Below are 26499 nucleotides of genomic sequence, written 5' to 3'. Positions count from 1 at the left end.
TTATCTTATATGTCATTTTGTCCATGCTATATGGACAAAATGGTTTTTGTTATTAGTTATAATTTTTATTATTATATATTTTATTATAGATCCTACTTAATTAATAGACTGTGTTACTGATAGTCAATGAACCTAAGATGAGTATAAACGATTGAGACTGATTATAATGCCATTAAATAAATAAATATGATTGGAAAACAAAACACCCTGTCATTTTGTCCGTACTTCCCCTATTGCCTTCCTCGATAAATGGGCTATCTTAGACCGAAATAATTTTTCTTATCGGATCAGTAGTTTCTAAGATTAGCGCTTTCAAACAAATAAATAAACTCTTCAGCTTTATATGTAGTATGAAGATAGCATACTTATCTTACATAGATACAAAGCTTTCTTAACACAGAACCCATCTATGCCCCTGTTATTGACACAAGACACGACCTACTTTTCACAAACATGCCTATCAAGCAGAGTTTCAAGTTTTTGTATTACGAAACATTTTTGCAACAGTTCTGAATTTATTTTTCTAATACTTTAGTATACTACTACATAGTTTTTAGCGACAAAAGATGGTATCTAAAGGTTAAAGTATATTATTTTTCTATTTTCACTGAAATCTTTATTCATTTAAAAAGAAGAAGAATATCTATTGATCCTCCTAAATTCTAAGAAAGCAGTAATCTCAAACTGTCGTTGAGAACCTTCTTCAAGCAGACGATCTAAGACGTCAATATTATTTACACCGAATATCGCATTACAAAGAACGATATTTCAAAGTCTTATCAAATAAACCAATATGTTTTTACTAGGAACTAATGCTTTATATGCAAGGCTTTTCCTTATATTATTTACCAAAATTGAGCAATGTTAGACATTCTCTTAAAATATCACTAGCAGGTAGTTGCATTTAATCCATTTTATATTTCTAAAAATTCATTAAAATCACCAAATAATATGTCTATTTAATAATATTTATAAACTCTAGATACTGATCAATTCAAATTAGTCAATCCATTCATTATTAATTCATTTGTATTCATATTCATAAATCAATAATATTATGTTCTAACGACTGTCTAAACTTAAGTTATTACTTCTAGTCAAGCTTCCTACATTTAATTCGCAAATACATAATTATATGACACTATAAAATATTAATACTTAATTTAGTTAGATTCTCCATCACATTTTCAAATCACAATTAAATTCGTTTCCTTACAGAAACTGTGACTTACATGGACAATGGATTAAGTCTTATATAATATTATAATAAATATCCATCTAAATTATGTGTAAAAACATGCATGTGTTTAAAGAAGAAATGATACCGCTTATTCGAATTCAGGTAAGTCAAGCTATAGATATAGTGAGACTACAAGTTTTATTAGAGCAGGCAGATTTTAAATAATAATTATTTAGGCGTGTAATAGTTGAATGTAGAATGTAGGTCGCTTTTATAGGGAATCGTTGTTTTAATTTTAGATGCATATACACAGTAGATTAAAGGTGAGTTCGTTATAATGAGGTAGTTTTGACAAATGAACAATCCTTGTACCTAAAGTAGCCAGAAATACATTATCAAATTAAGCTGTCAGAAGTAGCAAACTAAAATTTTGTTAATACTACTTTAATTTTATTTTATAATTCAAGCATGAGTTATGAGAGTTTCTAGTACGTAGGTACCTATGCTATTTTTATGAAGCATGTTTTTTCCATTATTAATTCCCCATTATTTTCCATTTATCGCATTGCTACGAAAAGGTATGTATAATATAGCTTGAGCCCTTTAAATTTACCCTGCTAGTAATATCATTAAGGGCACCTTTGGACAAATTTAGTTTCCATTATTGCATGATACCTTGCCCAATAGGCTGATAGTTTTCCGATCACGTATGCAATTACTCTGCTAGTTCCTTAATCTGTCAACCTAAGAATTTGTTGGTGTCGCTGTATGTCGTAATAAAATGTTTTTATAGTGTACGTGAAACTCATTCATTCATGTTACAGTTTTTTTGGAGGACCAAGTTTTTTTGCCGTCAAATGGATTTTTTTTTTTGGATTTTGTGGGCTTTTATTCTAGGTATACCTTTTAATTAGTTTATAAATTCACATGTTGTATCATCTGATTCTAAGTGAACAATGTGTAATTTATATTTGAAAAAAAAAATACAAAGCAGAATAAATTCATTTGAACAATATCCTACAAAAAAATATTACATACAATTACTAATTAATTCATATCACCAGATATGGATCGACGGATATAATAAAAGTCTAGAACGTGGCCTTTTTAAATAATTGATCATATTCTGGTCTAGCTCTAGAAAAACTAAATAAGGCCTGCTAAGAACGAACGATTAACTGCTGCTGCTATTCTGTTGATGATAAAAAATCTTGATTTTCAAACGTACGGTCATATTCTTAATTGTGTAATTAAACTTGTTAAATTTGAATTCCAATTTCTGCTACAAATAACTCGGATTAATTCTCTAAGGTTAATATAATTTAAATTTTTTATTAATGCTTTTAGTACCTAATAGATTCAAACATGTAACAACATACTCAAATGTATAATATGTTATATCTTAATAATCATAATAAAAACAGACTCATAAGAAAACTCTACGTAATATATCTGGCCTAAAGCCTTTTGGAGACCTAAGTAAATAATTATTATGAACAGGTGGACACTGGACAAGCAATTTCGTTTGATTGTTACATATAGAAATGCTGATGAGGTCAAGTTAAATTTTTTATCTGTTGTACGATTTGTACATAAAGTATAATTTTACTTAATAAATGTTTGCCAACAAAATAGCAAATTAGGTATATTTCTTCAATGTTGAATATATCAAGACATACTTAATTTTATTAATTTATTACCGCCTATATTATATTAATGTAATTAATCTTATTAAAAACTAAACATATCAAAATTTTATTGATACGAAATGTTCAACCTGGGTGAAAAATGAAACACTACAACCAATTGAAAGTGGTCACCTATAAGTGTCAATATCTTAACAAATGCTATATAACTTGAATTTGTACTTAATTCCTCAATATATAACTTGAATATTATAACCCCCTATATAATGCCTGCACACACTTGTTCCAGGCGGAAGAAGGGACCAGTAGAACATCAGAAGGCGAGGACAATGACGGGAGTGACGTCAACGCGGATTCCCGGGCCCTCTCCACTGCCACCTCGAGGGAGGAGGACGATGACTCCAGCAACAACGCTAGCAATGAGAGCAAGAGCCCTGGACAACGGTGAGGCCAAAATATCATATTACTACATTTTTAAAACAAAGTCGCGCCTGACTGTTTTGATAAACTTAAGCTACTGCGACGATTTTTATACTGTGTTTACCAGTGTATGGTATGGTTCTCATATTTAAGTTTTGTACAAAACAGGCGAAGCCGCGGGTGGAAGGCTTTACACATAAATAATGTAATAGTGTACTTGATGCACATTATGTATGTGGATAGAGAAGAAAATATGAAGAACTAGTGCCTATGATGTAGATACAAAATTTTCGAAATAAGTTTGGGCCTAATATTCTTTAGTTTAACACTGTGGCTCCGAGCCACATGATTCCTTAAATTATGTTGTGTACACTATGCTCTATGACACAAAATATATGAATATGAAGCATTTTTGGGCTAATATAATTTAGTTCTACACTTTGTCGCACGAAAATAAAGCCTGAGGCGGTTTGGTACATATTTAGATACATAGATCTATCATGAACTTTCAGTTATCGATTAACATACATAAATATCGTATGTCACTCACTTGTTTATTTGCATTTGTATTATAAGATGCACTACAACATCCCCGAACGACACATGACAAATTATTTTGTTATACATTAGAAACAATCTGCGAAAATTCACCACATTTTGTTATGTGTAAAATTTTGATATACAGTGTATATAGTGCAAGCACGATTACACATTATACATAATATTTGGATAATATCAGTCATGGAATTTATAGTGCAATTTTAGCTATCATATATATCGTCAATGGATGGTAAATTTGATGAAGTTTCATATATATAATAATGGTAAGACCACATTAAAAATATTTGATAAGTTTCATGCATTGCGACAATATTCAAGGTTCCCTTTAAAGTATTGTGTACAAATTAAAAAGTAGGTATAATGTAGAAATCAAACAGCACCAAAATTTGATGATAATGAGTTTGCAATACAGACTTGTATTTGTAGAGTTCAATAATTATAAATTCACCAACGTTGTAATTATAAATCGCGTACATTGTACAAAAGATAATTTCACAACTTGTATCTTAGATTTCTTACAGCACGTATGTACCAAAAATTTTAAGGGATGGATTGAAAACTACCATTATAATAATTTCTCCATATAATATTAAATGCATGTAATATAGTGTTCTTAACTCAAACTGCAGAGATCAAAATATGTTTATGATATGAAACAATAAGCAAAATTAAAAACTTAAAGTACGAACTATTTAACGATAAGTGAATGAAGAGATAATACATATGAGATTAGTATAAATTTAACCGAATACTCAGGATGTAAAAATACATTTACCTTTCTACGAAATGTGAACCGATTCCATGAATATCTTTAGTTTAAAAATCGATACCTCACTGCTATATATTTAGCCTTAATCACTAGTCGTATAAGATATATATTTTGTTTATTTAGGTCAGGAATATTTAGAGACTAGCAATCTTCTCAGATATCGTAAAAGCAAAATATCGCTTTTATTATAAATCCCATTACGTACTTAGGGAAGTTCCTAAGATAATAAACGAAATTCCTAATGTGCTTGAATACGAGGAAGTTATTTTTATTAGAATTATCCAGTCAGTTTTATTTTTATAATGGTACTCGTATTAAGACAAACTTCGCCTACGCTCATCCAGGACTAATAAACCATCTTTATATTGATCCAATTTATTAAACTGTAAAATATCATCCCAATTGGTTTAACTATTTTCGTGTTTCAATAACAAGTTCTAAGCAACATACTAACATTGAATTAATACGTTCATATTTCTAATATCGAAACTAAAATATATAATACCTCCGCCCACGACTTTGTACGTGCATCCCCGTTTTTCTGCGTTCCCGCAAGAATTTCGGAAAATCCTTTCTTTGGGGACGCCTACGTTATGAAATTTACCTGCATGCCAAATTTCAACCCGATACGTCCAGTGGTTTGGGCTGTGCATTGATAGATCACTATATCAGTCACCTTTGAGTTTTATATACCTACTAGCTTTCCGCCCGCGGCTTCGCCCGCGTTTTCAAAGAAAAACCCGCATAGTTTCCGTTCCCGAGGGATTTCCGGGATAAAACCTATCCTATCTCTCAAGTTGGATCGAACTGCACACGGTGTGCGAATTTTATTATAATCGGTTAAGTGGTTTAGGAGTCCATTGAGGACAAACATTGTGACACGAGATTTATATATAATATTAAGAAGATATAGAAGATAGATGGATGGATACCTACAGATCTAATTTTAACCACACTTTCTAGATTGGGAAAATGCATGATAACTAGCATAACTAACAGTTGGTACGTTCTCATGTACATTATGCAATCAGCTAACCTTTGTAATTCAACAACCTTTTAAAATAGAAGGATCCAGCTTTTATTTGAGGAATCTAATTTAGAAGTTTTTTATTAATTTTCATACATTTAATTCTATTGCTTACATTTTTGAAAAATTAGGACTACATTTTTAATCATTTGTCAAATGATCAAATCCTTGCTATGCTACATTATATTATGCTGCTTCACATTAAAATAATAAAATATTTTTACCTTTGTATGACAATAAATATTTACCGTGACACTTGCTAATCTATTTATTCAAAGTCCACATAATGTTATATTTTTATAACATATTACAGGCTTATACATCGATAGTTATGTGACGTAGCATAGTGCAATGCTTGATCTGATTACCAGTCCAAGGTGAACGGCAAATATGGTCTCCAAATAGTCACCATGTGTGTTGAGTGAGTCATATAGTTTATGGGCATACTGGTGTTTCCTACACTGTGGCCTAAAATGTAGTATAAAAATAATAATTAATATTGAATAGAAACATGAGTGGCTTGTGTGCGAAGTTAATAGAGTTTTTTTTAATTCCTTAAATAAATTTAATCCATGAAAGTTATATTGCTACCTATAGTTAGTACTTAGTACTGCTATGGTTATTCTACTATTCTTCCCAGACCTTAGCCTGCATCGAAGCATCGAATCGTGAGAAAAATGTGCAGTGACACGAACTCATTAAGGCCGAACATACTTATATTGGAAGCCTTTAAAGTGGCCACGAAAACAAAATAAAATTCAAAGTACTTTGATTATTTCAGAAACCTATTACACATATAGATCAAGAGCCCATGACGGCCAGACTTTCCTTTCTTTAGTAAAGTTGAAAATTTCTCTGTATATGTCTCCGATACAGATAAGACCGACTAGCGATTATCAAGTCTGGGTTGTGGTTACTTTGGCAGGAAACAGGTAGTAAAGGTGTATAAAATTGTATCTAACTTTCATTATAGTTTAAAAGCTAAATTTTATATATGTTACTTGGAGACGTATAAAAAGATGTTACTTCAAGAGACGGACAGTTTTCATGGTTCTTACATCTTACGAGACACATTTAAAAAATAACTAACATATCATCAAATTTACGTTACTACCTAAAAGTGTATCAAATATGAAATAACCCTATAAAACATTAGTTTACTATAATTAATGATTAAAAAGTAATAGTATAATAAGTTATTACTTATCTTTTACGGGGACTTATGTTGATGGAATTTCACGTATCTCGATGACACAATAACAAAGTCATCGAGATACGTGGAATTCCATCGACATAAGTCCCCGTAAAAGATAAGTAATAACTTTATTACTTATATTATACTATTTTTTTTTAGTCATTAATTATAGTAAACTAATGTTTTTAGTGGGTTATTTCATATTGGATACACTTTTAGGTAGTAACGTAAATTTGATGATATGTTAGTTATTTTTTAAATGTGTCTGGTAAGATGTAAGAACCATGAAAACTGTCCGGCTCTTGAAGTAACATCTTTTTATACGTCTTCAAGTAACATATATAAAATTTAGCTTTTAAACTATAATGAAAGTTAGGTACAATTTTATACACCTTTAGTGTGTTTCCTGCCAAAGTAACCACAACCCAGACTTGATAATCGCTAGTCGTTCTTATCTGTATCGGAGACATATACAGAGAAACTTTCAACTTTCCTAAAGAAAGGAAAGTCTGGCCGTCGTGGGCTCTTAGATTAATAGTATTAAAAGTATAATATTTTGGCTGACCAGCTGGATTGTATGGTAGTGTGTGAAGGCAGGGTGCCTTCCAAGCCAGAGGTCGTGGATTCAATTCCCACCCAGGGCAGATATTTGTGTGATGAACAGAGATATTTGTTTTGTGTCTGGGTGTCAATCATCTATATAAGTATTTATTTAAAATTATACATGTATGTTTATTAGCCGACTGGTTTCCATAACACAAGCGAAAGGATCAGATCGTGCCGTGTGTGAAAATTGTCCTGGAATATTTATTTATTTGACCTCCAGTGTTTGATCTGAAATGTTCTAGAATTGATTTCAAGTGGAGATAAGTAAAAAGATAAGAATATAAGTGAACAAAAAAGCTAGTTATCTAAATGACGAGGAACAATATATTTTATTGGAAAAGATGTCAAATGTCAAATCATTTGTAGCAACAAGGTGTTGGCGATCTTTCTAGAGAAATTACAGTAACGTTTAAAATAGGAAAGGAGTTTTACTTTTTGAATTTAGCCATTATTAATATAGAAGTACAAGTTCAATCTTTCTTCAAAGTTCACACTATATCTGAGTACGAGAATACATAATAGTAATTCATAATTTAGGAGATAGTATATTATTTCGCTTAAGCCAATATTACTTACCATACAGATTGCCATCAAATACGGCTTATGTATTGTTACATTACACATTGAATCATAATTTAAATGCTTCATACCCAAATTCTGTTCAATGTAAGATCATCCTTCAGTTTCAAAATACTATTGAATATAAGATTGTCATTGTTTTTTTACTTTCAATCTCTTCCACAAGCCATTCCACGTGCTTTATCCTTTTTCTTACCCAGTCCTTTCCTTTATTCCGTCGTCAATCCTTTCCTGATCCCATACCTATAAGTCAACAATTCTTTTGCAAAGAGACTTCTGCAAATGGTCTTACACCTCTGCAAATATTCATGGGCGGTAATAGCGCTTGCCGCTTACCAGCAAGTACACCACCAGCACTTTAACTTGTCTCTTTCTCTCTCTCTTTCAACCTGTGTTCGTCCACTGTTGGACGTAGATCTCACCGTGATCTCACCCATGGCACGCCACTTAGCCCGCGTTAACATACATAAAAAAATCCCTCATTATATTACAGCCAGCCTTTTTAGGTTTCTTATTATATCCATTCACATTGATACATCAAATCCAGTAATAATTGTGTTGACACAATCACTTGAGCGTACTTCACAAACAATGAAATCTGCTTCTTCGTGCGTTACAATTTAATAACCTATTTTCTGTTGTACCTGTAATTGAAATAAAGTATTGTATAATCATATGTATTGTCTTTAATAATGTGTATTGTTGCTGTATCAATTACTTAGGTTGTTGTGATTACTTAATAAACTAAGTAAGTACCCTTATACTACTTGATTCACGGTATTGTTACAATAATGAACAGCATGAGCCAATTATTGGTGACGGGTATTACAATACATTAGTAATCCAGAAAATAACATTTCCTTCTTCTAATAAAGGAAATTATTTAGTCTTTGGGCTCACTCACAAACGAAAATGTAATGCCTATATACTGTGTGACAAAACGTTATCAAATAGTTTATACAAAAAAAGTTATGTGAATTAACTATCACATTTTTACTTTTTCTAATCGAATGTGCCTGACTAGTAACTATTTAGTTATCTGTTCTTATACAACAACTTAAACGTTTTATATGCTGTATTTTATTCTACTCATAATATGATCATACTAGCTGCTCCGCGCGGTTTCACCCCCGTGGCTCCGCTCCTGTTGGTAGTAGCGTTGAGTAGCCTTCTTCGATAAATGAGCTATCTAACACCGAAATAATCTTTCAAATCGGACCAGTAGTTCCTGGGATTAGCGCGTTCAAATAAACAAACTCTTCAGCTTTATAATATTAGTATAGATTATCAGCCCACTTTTAAACGCTTCATTGCGCATCATCATCCTTAAACATGTAGGTACCTCATTTGACTCAATATTACTTTTATCAAGTGCATTCCCTTCCTAGCCTTGTCTATATATTCTCCAATTGACATTGAATGCCTATAATATAAAATCAATAGCACAACCGTGACCCATCTTACTGACACTAATCCAAGATCTTGACACGGTATGAGCACTGGCATTTATTGTTTACTTTGAGATTTAGTTTCTTATAAATTAACGTTTTTATGGTCCTGCTTCATAACTCATAAGTCCCATTCTACTAATATTCTAATGCGAAATTTTGTGATGATGGATGGATGATTGTTACTCTTTCACGCAATTACTACTGAACTGATTACAATGAAATTTAGTATGTAGGTAGCTGAAGACCCAGAATAAGGCATCCTACTTTTTATGAACGGGAACTACTATGTTTTTCTTGTGTCACAGTAACACTTACAATAAATAATACCAATGTCTCACTTAAACTATTTTCTATAGATATACAAGAACTCTACCGAAAACTATTCCAATTTCTATAATAGCCCCTAGAGGCATCTCTTCGTACGTGACAATGAAAATAACTTTCAGTATTATTAGTAAAGTGAAAACTTACACAATATGAAAACTATACTTTTCATAACATTTTTCCTTTTGTAATTTTCTTTGGATATTTAATACAGTTAAAAAATAATGTTTTCTTCGATAGTAAGAATTACATGAGTGATAAATCAGAAAGAATTTCCAAAGAATTAAAAGCATCGTCAAAAAGTATGAAATACAAACATAATATGACAATAATCAAAAAACTTACCGAACGGGGAGATCACTTGATACATAAACTACCGAATCTGATAGTATGTATATTCTTAGAAATAAGTACGTATTTGCTTCATATAATAATTAATAAATTCACCAGTCAGTCAGTCACCAACATATTGTTTTAAATCCAGACAGCCCGGTTTGAAAAAGGCACAAAATAACGAGAAGGTAGTTGCTAACTTTATTATTATAGTTAACTGAAGAACAATCTGCATAGATAAAAATTAAGATATTGGACACAAGTAAAATTTAAAAAAAAGTAAATAATGAACAGGAAAAGAACGTCAAATTCAAATTTGGAATCGACCTCATGTTAAAATTATTTTAATTTTTAAATAATTAAATATAATCTATAAATTTATTTGAAAACGTTTATATAAATAACAACTGCATGAATATTATGTTGAATATTTTTTTATATTTATTTAGATATTATATCCATTGAATAATTCATACTCCTTTTACACTGGCCAAATATAAACATCGAATATGTCGAACAAAAAAAGAAAACACAACAGCGTTCCATTTTCAAAATTCGCGCGCCTAACCAGTTTGCGTTTTCCATAATAATAATTATTTATCCAGTAAAATTTTACGTTTGGTGTTAGCGGTTCCATTTCAGTGTATTATTGTAAGTTATGACGTGTTAAATAAGTTCAAGTGTGTTTTCAAGCTATAACTGGTGGGTACGTAAAATGTTAGTCTGATAATAAAGTTTAGGTACTTAATTAAGTTTATCATAAAATAAAAAATATTTCGGGCTCACAATATTCCTCAATGAGTTCATATTCAAATTCAATCTCTCGAAACATTACTTTAATCATATTTTATTACAAATAGAGAAACACGTCTATTTATCATTATTTTTTATGAAATTAAAATTAAATTCAATCGTCAATAATTTATAGTACTTACCTATGTTAACATATTGTATTAGAGCATTTTATTTTCATTTTATTTATTTCATTTCGGCAAACACAAGAAGTTTTATGTTATCAAAAATACGATTTTCGACTCAATAGTCGAGTCGATAGCTTGAAATTATTGAGAAGAATAAATTGCTAACAAAATGAAAATATAAGTTGAGAAAGATTAAGATGTGAAAATAAAAGTGTATTTAGAAATAAGTTTCATTCGCGGAATGTTACGCGCTTTTACGCGTATACGCAATTATTAAATAATGTATAAAATAATATTGGGATTTGGGAATAAAGGAGAAATTAATTTTAGGTTGGTGAAAAAGTTTTCGCCATTCACAACAAATACGCGCAATGATGATATGTAAGTTAAAAAAATGTAAATAAAATGCTTTCGACGCTTAATTAGCAACGCACTGAGGCTCTTTTGGTTATGGTCACTGAATTCAGTTTATTATGAAAAACAATTTATTTTATAATAATAATTTTAAACAGGTAGGTTACAAAATTTGATTTCACTGAATTTTGAGATGATGAAGCAAATATAATTTTTTCTAAGGCATGTTTTAATTACATATATACTTTTACTTTTTAACATCGACTTTATTTTAAGAATATCAATTTATACTGAAATCTATAAATATCACTTTCTTGGAAAGCACTCGATCTTTAAACATTTTTATCAAAAAGCAGGTAGTTATTTCTAATTCAGTTTCCATACCAATAGAAAACCGCGCTGGTCTCACAACACAGAACAACGAATTAGTGTCACCATGTGCAACGCTGGAAGCCTAGACATCACGCAGGAGGTCTTGAATAGAACAATTGCATGTTTATTTTACGAAAGCTGTGAGTTTCGTTACATATTTCAGTCACGTACCCGGTATATTTCGTTTGAAATCGATAAGGCCCGAGTTGTTTACTTCATTCCACTATATAAAAGCTTCACTTGATGATATTTTTCTCCGATTGTTTGGGTGTACGAATAAAAATGTATCGTGCCATATTAGTTTTATGTTTTGTAATTGTTATTTATTTACGGCAATTTTTTTCTTTAATTAAATTCTACTGAGGGTAGTATATTTAAGGTAATGAAACCCTTAAATACAAGATTATTTTGTTGTTTTATCTGTTAAGTATTGTCTATTTTTTAACATATTATGTGTTATTTTTTATCGGTTAGGTACATGTTATCGGTAAATGCGCGTTGCGGCGAAACTCATAGGATTTCGATCACAACACTGTCACATGTAACATTAGCATCCCTTTGTAGGCGACCGATCATTGCATCGAGCTCGTCAAGTTCTCGGAGGTCCGTGCTGGACTCCGAGAGGCCCGGGTCTGATTCAGACAAACGGGGCCATAAATGGAGACACGTCCAAGCTGTCATGGCATACTACCAGGCACTCAGGAAAATAAAGAGGTTCGATTGTATAGAAGACAAGCAACAATTCTTTAACTTTTTTATATGGTCGTTGTTATTTCCAACTAATGCTATCCTTCGTCTATGTCTAGGTCTTCAATGGTTATCGATGGATTATGTGTGTTTTCGTGTGATTATTGTGCCTAGTTTTAACTTGGTGAACTTTGGTTTCCTATATCTTGATAATCGAATCTTTTTCATTGTTATTCTTGTTTGCATCTGAATGACGATAGATTTATTATAGATCATTCCTGAGTTTAGATTTAGAAATTTAGTTCAGAAACGTATTGATAATAAATCTATTTTTGTAATTGGAATTGTTTTTATTTTCTCTTGTATGCCATGCAGCATGATGAATAGATTTGTGTGCACGATTTTAACTACTCTGTCAATAACTGTGATCGTAAATTGGTTTTACATTAAATCTCTGTATCTGTATAAAATTCATTTCTTCTGAATCACTTTCCTTCCAACTCTGTTTTTCCTTTAGAGTAGATTTCTTACGCCTAATGTGTTTTTATCGAAACAGAACAAAGTCGAATCAGAGATGGATGAAACTGCGAACGACGGTACAGCTGAGTTCAGCCATACAAAAGAAACCACCGTTGAAGAGAGAGGACTCCTTCTTGAAGAGGTTTTCCACACGGCAGATACCAGAAACGCAAGAAACAGTGAGATATTATTAGTTTTAGTTTTGACTTTAAACTATTCTAGATTAAAACACAGCATAAAGAAATAGTGAATTACTAATCAATTCTTAGTATTAAAGTATCTTATAAAGAAGTGAACCCTAAAGCAGATAGTCTAACGTGTTTCACCTGTAAGTAATTAACTAAAAGCCGTATGCTGCTCACGCCTAGGTTTCGTCGAAATCAATACATTAAACGTTTTCTGTTAAACAAACATGCCTAAAAGCGAAGCGTGTTTTCGTGCAACGATTTTATATGAAATCTGGTAGTCTAGTCACTCCCTCTTTCTGTTTGTTTCTAGATATTGAAAAATACAACCTTTACATAATATCAAAATACAAATAGAATTATTTGATTGCTTCTTTTTTTTCTCGGGATATTATTAATAGATAGTAGAAAATTTGTATCGCATCATTTTTTTTTAAATAATGTAAATTTTAATTGATATTTATGTACAAATTGTATATTAGGTAGAAGACACAGGTTCAGAAGGAGCGACGGGAGAGCACAGATCAACAACACGTCAGAGGCGGAGGAAAGTTCGAGCGCCAAGAACTGTGGTCAATCCAGATGAGAACTTCTACTTCTACTGGCTCTGGCTTATCACACTCTGTGTGTTGTATAATCTGTGGACGCTTATCGTCAGGCAGAGTTTTCCAGAGTTACAGGTGAGATTTTATTCTGTTTTGTTGACAAGATCTTGTTAATGGAATAACTTTTAATTAATAATTAGAATAGGTTTGATTTCTTGTGTTGTGACCAATAAAAATATATTTTCGTATAATTTTATGTATTAAATTATCATTGCGCTGTAGAAAAGCTATTTATTGTGAGTTGTTTCTTAAATATTCCTTTAGTGTATAGATTATCATGATATATTTTCTTTTGGGTGTTTTGTACAAATAACACACATTTTATGCAAATACCCTGACCGCATACGCACTAATAATTATACCGAATATTTAAGTTTTTAATTAAACATATCCTCTCTCTCGAGAAGCAAAGATGCTGATTAAATTATATTTAGGTAGTAGTAATTAACTTATCTGTACTTAGATAACATGTAATTTGATTCTACGGGGGTGACATTGTCCATTGTGGACAAAACCCCTATAAATAAAATAAGATTTAAAAAAAAAAAAAATTAAACATAACAAATCCCACTAAAATGCTTGTGTTGCCCCCACAAATTCTTCGATGTCGACGTAAAAATACGTACGTGACACTTTCTTAATTAAATTAAGTGGTAAAGAAAATGTTTGTTTGCGTTGGCCCAGGTGGCCTTTCCCAGGACCTTGTAGGGAAAGCTTTTTATTGAGCCGTTGAAAGATTGGAATAAAACTGGGCGCATTTCGTTTTATGGGTCCTTGTTGTGAAGACAATGGAATTATTTATCGCATATATGTGATGTTTCAAGAAATATGATAGGTTTTCATGCCTTATATAAATCTTAGTAAATGCCTATTTAGGTATATTTGATTTTAGACAAATTTTATGTACTTGAGTTGTATAAAAGCACTCCACGTTTATTTCGAAAAAGTACTTGTTCGAAAAGCATTTTAAATCTCTATATTATGTGCAGTATGCATCAAATAGTTTGATTGACTAGCTATCAGCGAATTTGAATGTTAACCTTATTCAAAAAAATGTTGCAAACATTTAGATTCGACGACAAATAAAGATAATAATATCTTTATAAATTTATAAAGGATAGAAAAAATTCGATCACGAGGCGGGACTTGAACCCGCATCCTTCGCGCCATTCCGGGGCGGATGCCTAACCAACTCAGCCACTCGTGACCCGCCTGAGCAATCGAATTTATTCTATCCTTTCAGTTTTATGTGTCTTAAGGGACACACCGCGCGCCATCTATTGAGATGATTTAACAACCATTTCAACCAATATGAAGCACTTTTCAGTGAATACAATATTGTAACGATGGAACACGACCTTTTCTTGAATTTATATTTTTTTGGTTTTTATGGCATTCAAATGCTTTATAAATATAAATTTATAAAGGATAGAAAAAATTCGATCACGAGGCGGGACTTGAACCCGCATCCTTCGCGCCATTCCGGGGCGGATGCCTAACCAACTCAGCCACTCGTGACCCGCCTGAGCAATCGAATTTATTCTATCCTTTCAGTTTTATGTGTCTTAAGGGACACACCGCGCGCCATCTATTGAGATGATTTAACAACCATTTCAACCAATATGAAGCACTTTTCAGTGAATACAATATTGTAACGATGGAACACGACCTTTTCTTGAATTTATATTTTTTTGGTTTTTATGGCATTCAAATGCTTTATAAATATAAATTTATAAAGGATAGAAAAAATTCGATCACGAGGCGGGACTTGAACCCGCATCCTTCGCGCCATTCCGGGGCGGATGCCTAACCAACTCAGCCACTCGTGACCCGCCTGAGCAATCGAATTTATTCTATCCTTTCAGTTTTATGTGTCTTAAGGGACACACCGCGCGCCATCTATTGAGATGATTTAACAACCATTTCAACCAATATGAAGCACTTTTCAGTGAATACAATATTGTAACGATGGAACACGACCTTTTCTTGAATCTATATTTTTTTGGTTTTTATGGCATTCAAATGCTTTATAAATATAAATTTATAAAGGATAGAAAAAATTCGATCACGAGGCGGGACTTGAACCCGCATCCTTCGCGCCATTCCGGGGCGGATGCCTAACCAACTCAGCCACTCGTGACCCGCCTGAGCAATCGAATTTATTCTATCCTTTCAGTTTTATGTGTCTTAAGGGACACACCGCGCGCCATCTATTGAGATGATTTAACAACCATTTCAACCAATATGAAGCACTTTTCAGTGAATACAATATTGTAACGATGGAACACGACCTTTTCTTGAATTTATATTTTTTTTGTTTTTATGGCATTCAAATGCTTTATAAATATAAATTTATAAAGGATAGAAAAAATTCGATCACGAGGCGGGACTTGAACCCGCATCCTTCGCGCCATTCCGGGGCGGATGCCTAACCAACTCAGCCACTCGTGACCCGCCTGAGCAATCGAATTTATTCTATCCTTTCAGTTTTATGTGTCTTAAGGGACACACCGCGCGCCATCTATTGAGATGATTTAACAACCATTTCAACCAATATGAAGCACTTTTCAGTGAATACAATATTGTAACGATGGAACACGACCTTTTCTTGAATTTATATTTTTTTGGTTTTTATGGCATTCAAATGCTTTATAAATATAAATTTATAAAGGATAGAAAAAATTCGATCACGAGGCGGGACTTGAACCCGCATCCTTCGCGCCATTCCGGGGCGGATGCCTAACCAACTCAGCCACTCGTGACCCGCCTGAGCAATCGAATTTATTCTATCCTTTCAGTTTTATGTGTCTTAAGGGACACACCGCGCGCCATCTATTGAGATGATTTAACAACCATTTCAACCAATATGAAGCACTTTTCAGTGAATACAATATTGTAACGATGGAACACGACCTTTTCTTGAATTTATATTTTTTTGGTTTTTATGGCATTCAAATGCTTTATAAATATAAATTTATAAAGGATAGAAAAAATTCGATCACGAGGCGGGACTTGAACCCGCATCCTTCGCGCCATTCCGGGGCGGATGCCTAACCAACTCAGCCACTCGTGACCCGCCTGAGCAATCGAATTTATTCTATTATAAAGCATTTGAATGCCATAAAAACCAAAAAAATATAAATTCAAGAAAAGGTCGTGTTCCATCGTTACAATATTGTATTCACTGAAAAGTGCTTCATATTGGTTGAAATGGTTGTTAAATCATCTCAATAGATGGCGCGCGGTGTGTCCCTTAAGACACATAAAACTGAAAGGATAGAATAAATTCGATTGCTCAGGCGGGTCACGAGTGGCTGAGTTGGTTAGGCATCCGCCCCGGAATGGCGCGAAGGATGCGGGTTCAAGTCCCGCCTCGTGATCGAATTTTTTCTATCCTTTATAAATTTATATTTATAAAGCATTTGAATGCCATAAAAACCAAAAAAATATAAATTCAAGAAAAGGTCGTGTTCCATCGTTACAATATTGTATTCACTGAAAAGTGCTTCATATTGGTTGAAATGGTTGTTAAATCATCTCAATAGATGGCGCGCGGTGTGTCCCTTAAGACACATAAAACTGAAAGGATAGAATAAATTCGATTGCTCAGGCGGGTCACGAGTGGCTGAGTTGGTTAGGCATCCGCCCCGGAATGGCGCGAAGGATGCGGGTTCAAGTCCCGCCTCGTGATCGAATTTTTTCTATCCTTTATAAATTTATATTTATAAAGCATTTGAATGCCATAAAAACCAAAAAAATATAAATTCAAGAAAAGGTCGTGTTCCATCGTTACAATATTGTATTCACTGAAAAGTGCTTCATATTGGTTGAAATGGTTGTTAAATCATCTCAATAGATGGCGCGCGGTGTGTCCCTTAAGACACATAAAACTGAAAGGATAGAATAAATTCGATTGCTCAGGCGGGTCACGAGTGGCTGAGTTGGTTAGGCATCCGCCCCGGAATGGCGCGAAGGATGCGGGTTCAAGTCCCGCCTCGTGATCGAATTTTTTCTATCCTTTATAAATTTATATTTATAAAGCATTTGAATGCCATAAAAACCAAAAAAATATAAATTCAAGAAAAGGTCGTGTTCCATCGTTACAATATTGTATTCACTGAAAAGTGCTTCATATTGGTTGAAATGGTTGTTAAATCATCTCAATAGATGGCGCGCGGTGTGTCCCTTAAGACACATAAAACTGAAAGGATAGAATAAATTCGATTGCTCAGGCGGGTCACGAGTGGCTGAGTTGGTTAGGCATCCGCCCCGGAATGGCGCGAAGGATGCGGGTTCAAGTCCCGCCTCGTGATCGAATTTATTCTATCCTTTATAAATTTATATTTATAAAGCATTTGAATGCCATAAAAACCAAAAAAATATAAATTCAAGAAAAGGTCGTGTTCCATCGTTACAATATTGTATTCACTGAAAAGTGCTTCATATTGGTTGAAATGGTTGTTAAATCATCTCAATAGATGGCGCGCGGTGTGTCCCTTAAGACACATAAAACTGAAAGGATAGAATAAATTCGATTGCTCAGGCGGGTCACGAGTGGCTGAGTTGGTTAGGCATCCGCCCCGGAATGGCGCGAAGGATGCGGGTTCAAGTCCCGCCTCGTGATCGAATTTTTTCTATCCTTTATAAATTTATATTTATAAAGCATTTGAATGCCATAAAAACCAAAAAAATATAAATTCAATAATATCTTTATTTGAAATTTGTAAATAATTATGTGAAAGCAAATTGTATCTTGCAAAGAAAACTTAGCCTAACCTGTGTTTTCTATTTCACCAATTATTCCCAGTTTTCAATTCATGTCTTCAAAGACAGAATCATTGAAATATAAACCCTGTTTAATTTCAACTAAAAATAACTGAAGCGGGAACAAGCCTGCATTTAACGATACTATTGTTCGTAAGTACCGACAGGATAAAAATGCTCTCCTTCCTTTGATGGACAGATGCAGCTGCTAAAATGAATAGTACTGCAACGGACATGTTTCTTTTGGTCTCGAATTGTTCATTAAATTTGGATTTGTAATACTTTTCATGAAGTCAAAGAGAAATCTTTTTTGTTTAAATAAACTCAAACTCAACAAATCATTGTCTCTAACAAAACGACCATCATATTTTATAGGATTATTCTTGCGATGTTACATTTATATCCAGGATATATCGGAACTTGAGAAGGCTTTAAAGGGCTTTATATTTTCTTATGTTTGTTTCTTCCTTATGTTAATGTTTGGAAAGTAAAAATATAACAATGGCTTATATATTTTTTTAATAAGTATTTTCTTTATAATTCTATAATAAGTTTGTAGCAATCAAGTAAGCAGTTGGCCAACCTATAAACCGATTAGTGTCATGTAAATTAAATCGATAGAGAGATTAACAATTACGTCATTAATGATGAATTAACGTTGTAATTTATCAGATAGCAGCACAGAGCAAGTAATATATTTAGTGCCAGCAAATTAAAATTGCTTAGCCTAAAATTTATTCATCGATTGCAAATTACAGAATTTTAGCGGGGTTTGAAAAAGTTGGGATGAATATTATCAATAAATCGCGTATAACATCTAATAAAATATCGTTAATTCTAAATGAATACTCGCACAACAAGAAAATATTATATAGCAGAATTTACGAAATCCCTTTTGATATCATAAGTGCGTCAGTAAATCTGTATGTCTCTTCTTCCACGTTCCATCACTTCCAAGTGGTTTAGGCGTGAAATTTGGTACACAGATAGTTTGATATCTCACTAAGGACATACCATAGGATTTATCCCAGAAATCCCACGAGAACTGGAACTATGTGTGGAAAGCTAGTTTCCAATAAATAAACATTGCGTTCTGCTTGCCAAGTGATCTAAAACTAACTCGTTACCACTCCATCTATTCCCGCGCACTACGCAGGTTACCCGTAGGGCTCGATTATTGTTCTCTAGAGACAATCTAGCGTTGCCTTTTGCTAGTAATTTTGTTAAGTGGAACTATTGATTTTTCTAGCGTCTCTATCTTGGATAGAGCAGGTTTTAGCGTATGTGTGAGTAGATATTGGATTGATTTATTAGCGAGTTTTTATTAGGTGCCTGTTTGTCAATTGCACTAGAAAGAAACAAATTTAAATAATCAAAACAACTCTTTCATATACAGTGTAGAAATTTTCGCTAAAGGAATGTTTTCTTTCAACAAAATTTGCTATCTCGAGTACCTATTTCCTTCGTGCTTTCTCACCAGGGCCCATTGAAAATTTTCACGATGTATAATGTAGGTATACAGGGAATACCCTGTACAACTGCTTTCCGAATCGGTGAATAAATGGAAAAACTATATTATGATTATAATGCTTATAGAAGATGTCTTATTGAATAAATAAATGTTTGAGTTTACGAGGCATTATTCCAGGTAATGTGCCACTACTTCTGGGTGACGTGTGACGGGCTGGGTGATCTGGTTTTCGCGTTGGACCTGGTGGTGCAGCTCAGGACTGGGTATTTGGAACAGGGTTTGATGGTGAGTTTATCATTATAGAAATTGATAAGTGTAAAAATACCTCTGAATAAATATTTTTTGTGGTTATTGTGAAAATTCATTTAGGGTGTTAAGTTCTTTTTTTTGTATAGTCTTAATTAATGCAACATTTATTTTGAAAATAACTGGCCCAATATCAGATATGCACAAAACTAAACAAAATATATATTACTTGGTAACTAAATAAAATACCTCTTGCACTATAAATCAAACAATAATTTATAATAGGTAATTATTGTTTGAGTTTTTTTAAATGTAATTGCTTTATCATTAAAATGATATGAAGGTATTATATCGACCAATTTTAACTTAAAACTTGTTAACTATGGATTAAAACTGATTAATACTATTTTGAAATTTTACAAACTACACAAAAGGACTGTGTTCGCTAGTCTCAATCTAAATTACCTAATTTTCGATTAATTAACTGCGAGGGACCGCTCGCGCTATGAATAACAGTCTGATAACTTGTAAATTATATTAACATATTTAATTCTCTTGTGGATATGTATAGACCATGTAATTAGTTTGTAACTGCGTTGAATTTGGGTGATAACAGAAATGTTCCAAGTGTGTTATTGGTTGTTTATCGCGATGGGATTTCTGTGCCCAAAGTTTGTAATACTGTTCGGGATAATATCGCAATACGTTATAATAATAATATAATAATCGTACGTTATAATACTTTATATTGTAGATTCATTATCTATACTTACTAATATTATAAAGGGGAAAAGTTTGTAATTATGTATATACTAGCGGTCCGCCCCGGCTTCGCCCGTGGTACATATTAACGTTTTCTCTACATAAGAACCATCCTCGTACTTCAAGGAATATAATAAAAAAAGAATTATCGAAATCGGTTCAGCCGTTCTCGAGTTATGGAATTACAACGAAAAGTGGCATTGATTTTTATATATTAGAAGAGATGTATGTATGGTTTTCACGCATAAACCTCTCAACCAATTTTGAAGGGGAACAGACAAATTTTAGACCCTGAGAAAGAACATAGGCTACCTTTTATTGCGAAATATGTACCACGGGCGAAGCCGGGGTAGTCCGCTAGTGTATTATAATATACATTATTTATTAACGTAACAAAACTGAACTTTAACATCTCTAATTCGTGATTATAAAATACCTTATCATATATCAATGTATGGGACACGGAATAGGCTTATTGATAGGTTACCTATCTTTAGTTTTGAATAAACAGCGTATTTTATACCTACTGAATACTGATAAAACTAAACCTACTTACTCGAAAATAAAGCAATTACTTACATAGTAAATATATATAGTAGTAAATATTGTATATAGATATACATATTACATTACATAATTTTAAAGATGTAAAGAAGTGATTGGGTATTTCCAATATACATTTACTAAAACCACTTCTTTCTTTGCAAGTAGAAAATAAACAGTTTTATATCCTGTATAAAGTTTTATCCCAAAAACATTGACTTTTATTTAGTAACAAAACGCTTTCATCCACCGAGGAGATGCATCAGGTGTGAATCGTAAAAGCGCCGGGAATAAAATATTCGGTTAGGTTTACTATTTTGTGCTTGTTTTGTATTCACACCAGAAATATAACGTTTAAAAATACTGAATAATGTTTATTTTGTAGTGTATGAATTGATAAAATATGAGTAGATACAATATTATTACAATTGTTTATAAGTTTTTTCTTCGAACCGAATTACTAAACTATCTAATGCGAATGAATAATCGCACTTGCATCGTAAATTACTCTCAATTTACTAAAATTTAAACTAGCTATACTTAAATCATGTAAATTTCTACTTATCGACTTCCTCACAAGTGAAGCCGCGGGCACAACCAGTTTCTAATTCAAATCCCATGTTTTGTTGTTAATCTCTTTAAAATCAATGATCGAAGGGACAATCCCTTGATTCTAAGCTTATTATCATTTATAAATAATGTGAATATATTGTAGATATATTATTTTAATTATAATAAATCTAATATATAAAAATCAATGCCACTTTTCGTTGTAATTCCATAACTCGAGAACGGCTGAACCGATTTCGATAATTCTTTTTTTATTATATTCCTTGAAGTACGAGGATGGTTCTTATGTAGAGAAAACGTAAACATGTACCACGGGCGAAGCCGGGGCGGACCGCTATATAATATAAAAATTAATCCCAAAATGTGTTGGTAAGCGCATAACTCGAGAACGGCTGAACGGATTTCGATAATTCTTTTTTTATTATATTCCTTGAAGTACGAGGATGGTTCTTATGGAGAGAAAACGTAAACATGTACCACGGGCGAAGCCGGGGCAGACCGCTAGTTAAATAATAAATTAAGGGTCGGTTTCACTTTTTAATTATAATTAACGTCCCTGATAATAATTAATCTATTTGATACTTTTTGACGAACATTGTCACACATTATTTTTCATTTTAATTAACAGAGAAGCTACAAGAATATTAGGCGATTACCATGCTGCCTACTAGCATTCTTATGAATATAAGTTTAAAATATTAAAAATGATATGTATATAATATTTATCAGTCATTTAGTTTAAATAACACAAGTAAAAAGCTTAGCATTTAGGATCAGATCGTGATTCGTTGTGAAAAATGTCCTGAAATATTTATTGAAGTGAAACTTCTTGCGCGTTGAGAGAAAAATTTCAAGATCGCGTCATTGCAATACCATTATCACGTCACGCGGAGTAAAGCGAACATTTCATCTTTGAATCTTGCCAAAGGAGTTTCACTCCTGACACGTGTGCTCGGCACACTTTTATTTGTTATTTATTATGTTTTATATATTTTAACAGGTATACGACTCAAAGAAGTTAGCAAAACATTACCTAACATCGCGCTCCTTTCTCCTGGACATTGCGGCGTTGACTCCCTTGGACCTCCTGCAGTTGAAGATTGGAACCAATCCTATTATACGCTTCCCTAGGTTTCTTAAGGTAAGGAAAGGGAACCTTATTGGATGAGGATGATTTATTTTGTTTGTTGAAGCATAGAGATAATATGTACTACGTAGTACATATTATCTCTATGTGTTGAAGTGAATGTTTTCATAACATTTGCTTTAAAACGAAATAAAAATGTGAATATATTAATTTATCCTTACGATATTTCGAATGGTATTTAATATATATTCAATTTGATATTCAAACATCAGATAGTTCTCGTATACCTACATGAATAAAAATAATCGTCTTAGTTTAATACTTTTCATTTAAAAAATATAAAAGATTATTTATATGCGAATTAAAAAAAACTGCCTATCACAATGATTAAAAGAATTCAAATAAAGCTTCTGAAAAATAACTGAATATTCCGCTGCTGTGTGTTTTGTACATTTCTAACCTTTCTAGTAAATATTCTACAAATATACCAATGGGGAATGAATAAAAGATGGGTATGAATGATTTATGCGTACTATAAAGTTATTCCTAGCCATTGCTTAGTATAATATACTTACTTATTAAATGAAAATGCTGCGTAAAATATAACAAATGTGTTGTGTAATAAATTGCATTAGGTACCGTAACTCGTTATGTTGTCCTAGCTTTCAATCGTAAGTACTTTTGCTAAGTTTTCTTTTTTTAAAGGGGAAACGACATACAATAATTATGAATGTTAATTTAGTTTCCTTAAAAACTTATCTCAAAATAACGATCCAAATTTATGTGTAATAATTGTTTATTACAAATAAAAACTTTTCTAGAATTAACTAAGTACAAGAAAATTTAATTCTTCAAATTACGAATACATAGGTAATAACATTCAATCGTCAATAGAAAAGTTCGTGTGTTTTAGTAGAAATTAATGAACTAATTTAGAAAATAATATCATAAGCCTGAAGCGACAGAGCCTCTTTTACAAGGGCAATGTTTTTCCCGTATCAATCTAGGCGGAGTTGGGGTGAGCGGCTAATCAGTTTGATTTTTTGTTATCATTAGTTTGACCGTTTGACCCTTCTCAAATCACATCCAATCTTGTCTGTGATTCTAACTATTTTCAATTAACTCTGCTAATCTATTTTCATATATCTACGTGTATTTAAACTATAGAAGAATTTGTATATTGAATAAAAGTAAGTTGTGTTACTAAAATAATTCATTTTGAAAATTTTGTTTGTCTGTTGTCCGGCCTTTACGCAAAACTGCTGATCGAATTTCAATGAAACTTTTTTTTTATATAGCTACTGTTCCACAGCAACAAACTTAAATTTATTTTGAAAATTTAATTCGAATTTGAATCTCAGTCGCAGGGCATTATGTCTGTAAAATATCACCTAAGATAAAATATAACATTTAGGGCTGATTTTCAAATCCTTGGTTAAAACTTATTCATCGAATAACGTATTAAACTACCATTTCGAAAATGTATTCTATTTGTCCGTATTTAACAGTTTACAGGCGACATTTTAAAATGTTCGTGTAATACTTTATTGGACGGATAAATTTTAACCAAGGATTGAAAAAATCAAATAATCTATAATAATAGATATAACTAATATACATACGATAAACCATACAATTCAATCGCTAAAACTGTACACGCCTACAGTCTCCAAAAATGGCTCAAACATAGCGCTATTCTTGGCGTCTTTATATTTTGCACGATATCGCCCTGTCAGGGCTTGTGACACAACCTATTTGAAATCTCTTCCCGTTTTCACTTCATCCGTTATTTCCCTGCTTATATTGTCACTAATATGGGCTTTTATCTGTACACTTGTAACATATTATTGCAATAATGTTTGAGTTTTTTTGTGAAACTATTTTGATAAATTGTTAATGTTTCTAAGATTTAGATGAGAACCTAAATATTTAATAACGCAAACTATTTAACAGATTAAGATGAAATTTACTGATATTCATTGATCGTACTGTATAAAGTGAGCTACAGTATGGTATACGGTCTAAGATATGGACAGGAATAATTTAAAGCCATAGGTTGAAGCAGGTTCATAGAATAATTATTCCAAGATTTATTGGAAGAATGCAATTATATTGCCACCTTCCAGACGGAATAGAAAAAAAAAGAAAAATATTAATATACACTAAAATATATTTTAAATATTTATATATAAACTAGCTGCCCTAGCAGAAGCTATTCTCCTTAAGAACCTTCCTTGTGCCTCAACAAAAAATAATAGTTGGTCGAGCCGTTCTGGAGTTACAGCTTAGTATCACATTTGTCAATACATTTTTATTATATAGAACACTAGCTGTTCTCCACGGTTTTACACGCATTGCCCCGTTCCTGTTGATCTTAGCGTGATGATATATAGCCTATAGCCTTCCTCAATAAATGGGCTATCTAAAACCGAAAGAAGTTTTCAAATCGGACCAGTAGTTCCTGAGATTAGCGCGTTCAAACAAACAAACTCTTCAGCTTTATAATATTAGTATAATACAAAAGCTATATCTTCCAGGTATACCGCGCAGTGAGCTGCTACTACATAGTGGAGTCGCGTACAGTGTATCCCAATTTCTGGCGAGTCATCAACCTCATACATATTCTGTTAATATTAGCCCATTGGTTCGGATGCTTCTACTTTCTGCTGTCCGAGGCTGAAGGGTTTCAGGTGAGTTTATATTAATATTGTTAATTTTTTTTTCAGGGTCAACTTATTACCTATATAATCTCTTAGTAAATTGTCACGCTGTATAAAATTTTTAGGGACAGTCTTTTTTATATAAATTTTCAGGACTGTGTTCACAAAAATATGTTAACCTACAACAATTTAGTCAATTTACTAACCCAATGTTCAAGATTGTTTCAATTATATCTATAAAGAAAGCTGTATTTTTTCCTAAGTACATTAAAGTTATTCAACGATCACAATCATACGTATGTATAAAAACTTTTAGATACCTTCGCCGTCTTCCCAAACTATCCAACTTCAAATCAACCTTTTTAATGACACTTCCAAAACTGCACAAACAATTTGCTGCATCAAACTTCAACGGTCAGAAGTGTCATAAAAAGTTATTTCATTAATAAACAGGGTCCGGTCAATCTAGAACTTTCTTTATAGCTAGAGTTGAATCTCGTCTCGCCAGCTTCATTTACTTCTTATTAATAGCTTTAAATTACTTGTATTTTCTATTTTAGTTGTTTGTGTAATTATTGTAATCTTTAGAATCTTTGAAGTTGGTTAATTTGTCGTCTTGTTTAATTGAGTGGTTACGGCTATGATTTTCATCGCAAATTCGTA

At 32.4% G+C, this 26499-nt stretch overlaps 1 protein-coding gene across 2 annotated transcripts in view; it reads left to right on the top strand.

Moving 5' to 3' along the window:
- Nucleotides 1-1248: 1248 nt before the first annotated feature.
- The window catches only part of LOC123700519, a 55421-nt gene continuing 30170 nt past the window's right edge, over nt 1249-26499 (top strand). For both annotated transcript variants that reach the window (XM_045647756.1, XM_045647755.1), the window contains exons 1-7: nt 1249-1342; nt 3116-3270; nt 12981-13122; nt 13611-13808; nt 20146-20253; nt 23090-23230; nt 25714-25866. In XM_045647756.1, the coding sequence (XP_045503712.1) occupies nt 1286-1342; nt 3116-3270; nt 12981-13122; nt 13611-13808; nt 20146-20253; nt 23090-23230; nt 25714-25866 (954 nt within the window). In that variant the 5' untranslated portion in view covers nt 1249-1285. The remainder of the gene's footprint in view (nt 1343-3115; nt 3271-12980; nt 13123-13610; nt 13809-20145; nt 20254-23089; nt 23231-25713; nt 25867-26499) is intronic.

This window comes from Colias croceus, chromosome 19 (genome assembly GCF_905220415.1).
Source record: "Colias croceus chromosome 19, ilColCroc2.1".
In the NCBI taxonomy this organism is placed as follows: Eukaryota; Metazoa; Arthropoda; class Insecta; order Lepidoptera; family Pieridae; genus Colias; species Colias croceus.
Note: the sequence above shows the minus strand (reverse complement) of the source record. Positions and strands in the feature narration are given on the sequence as shown.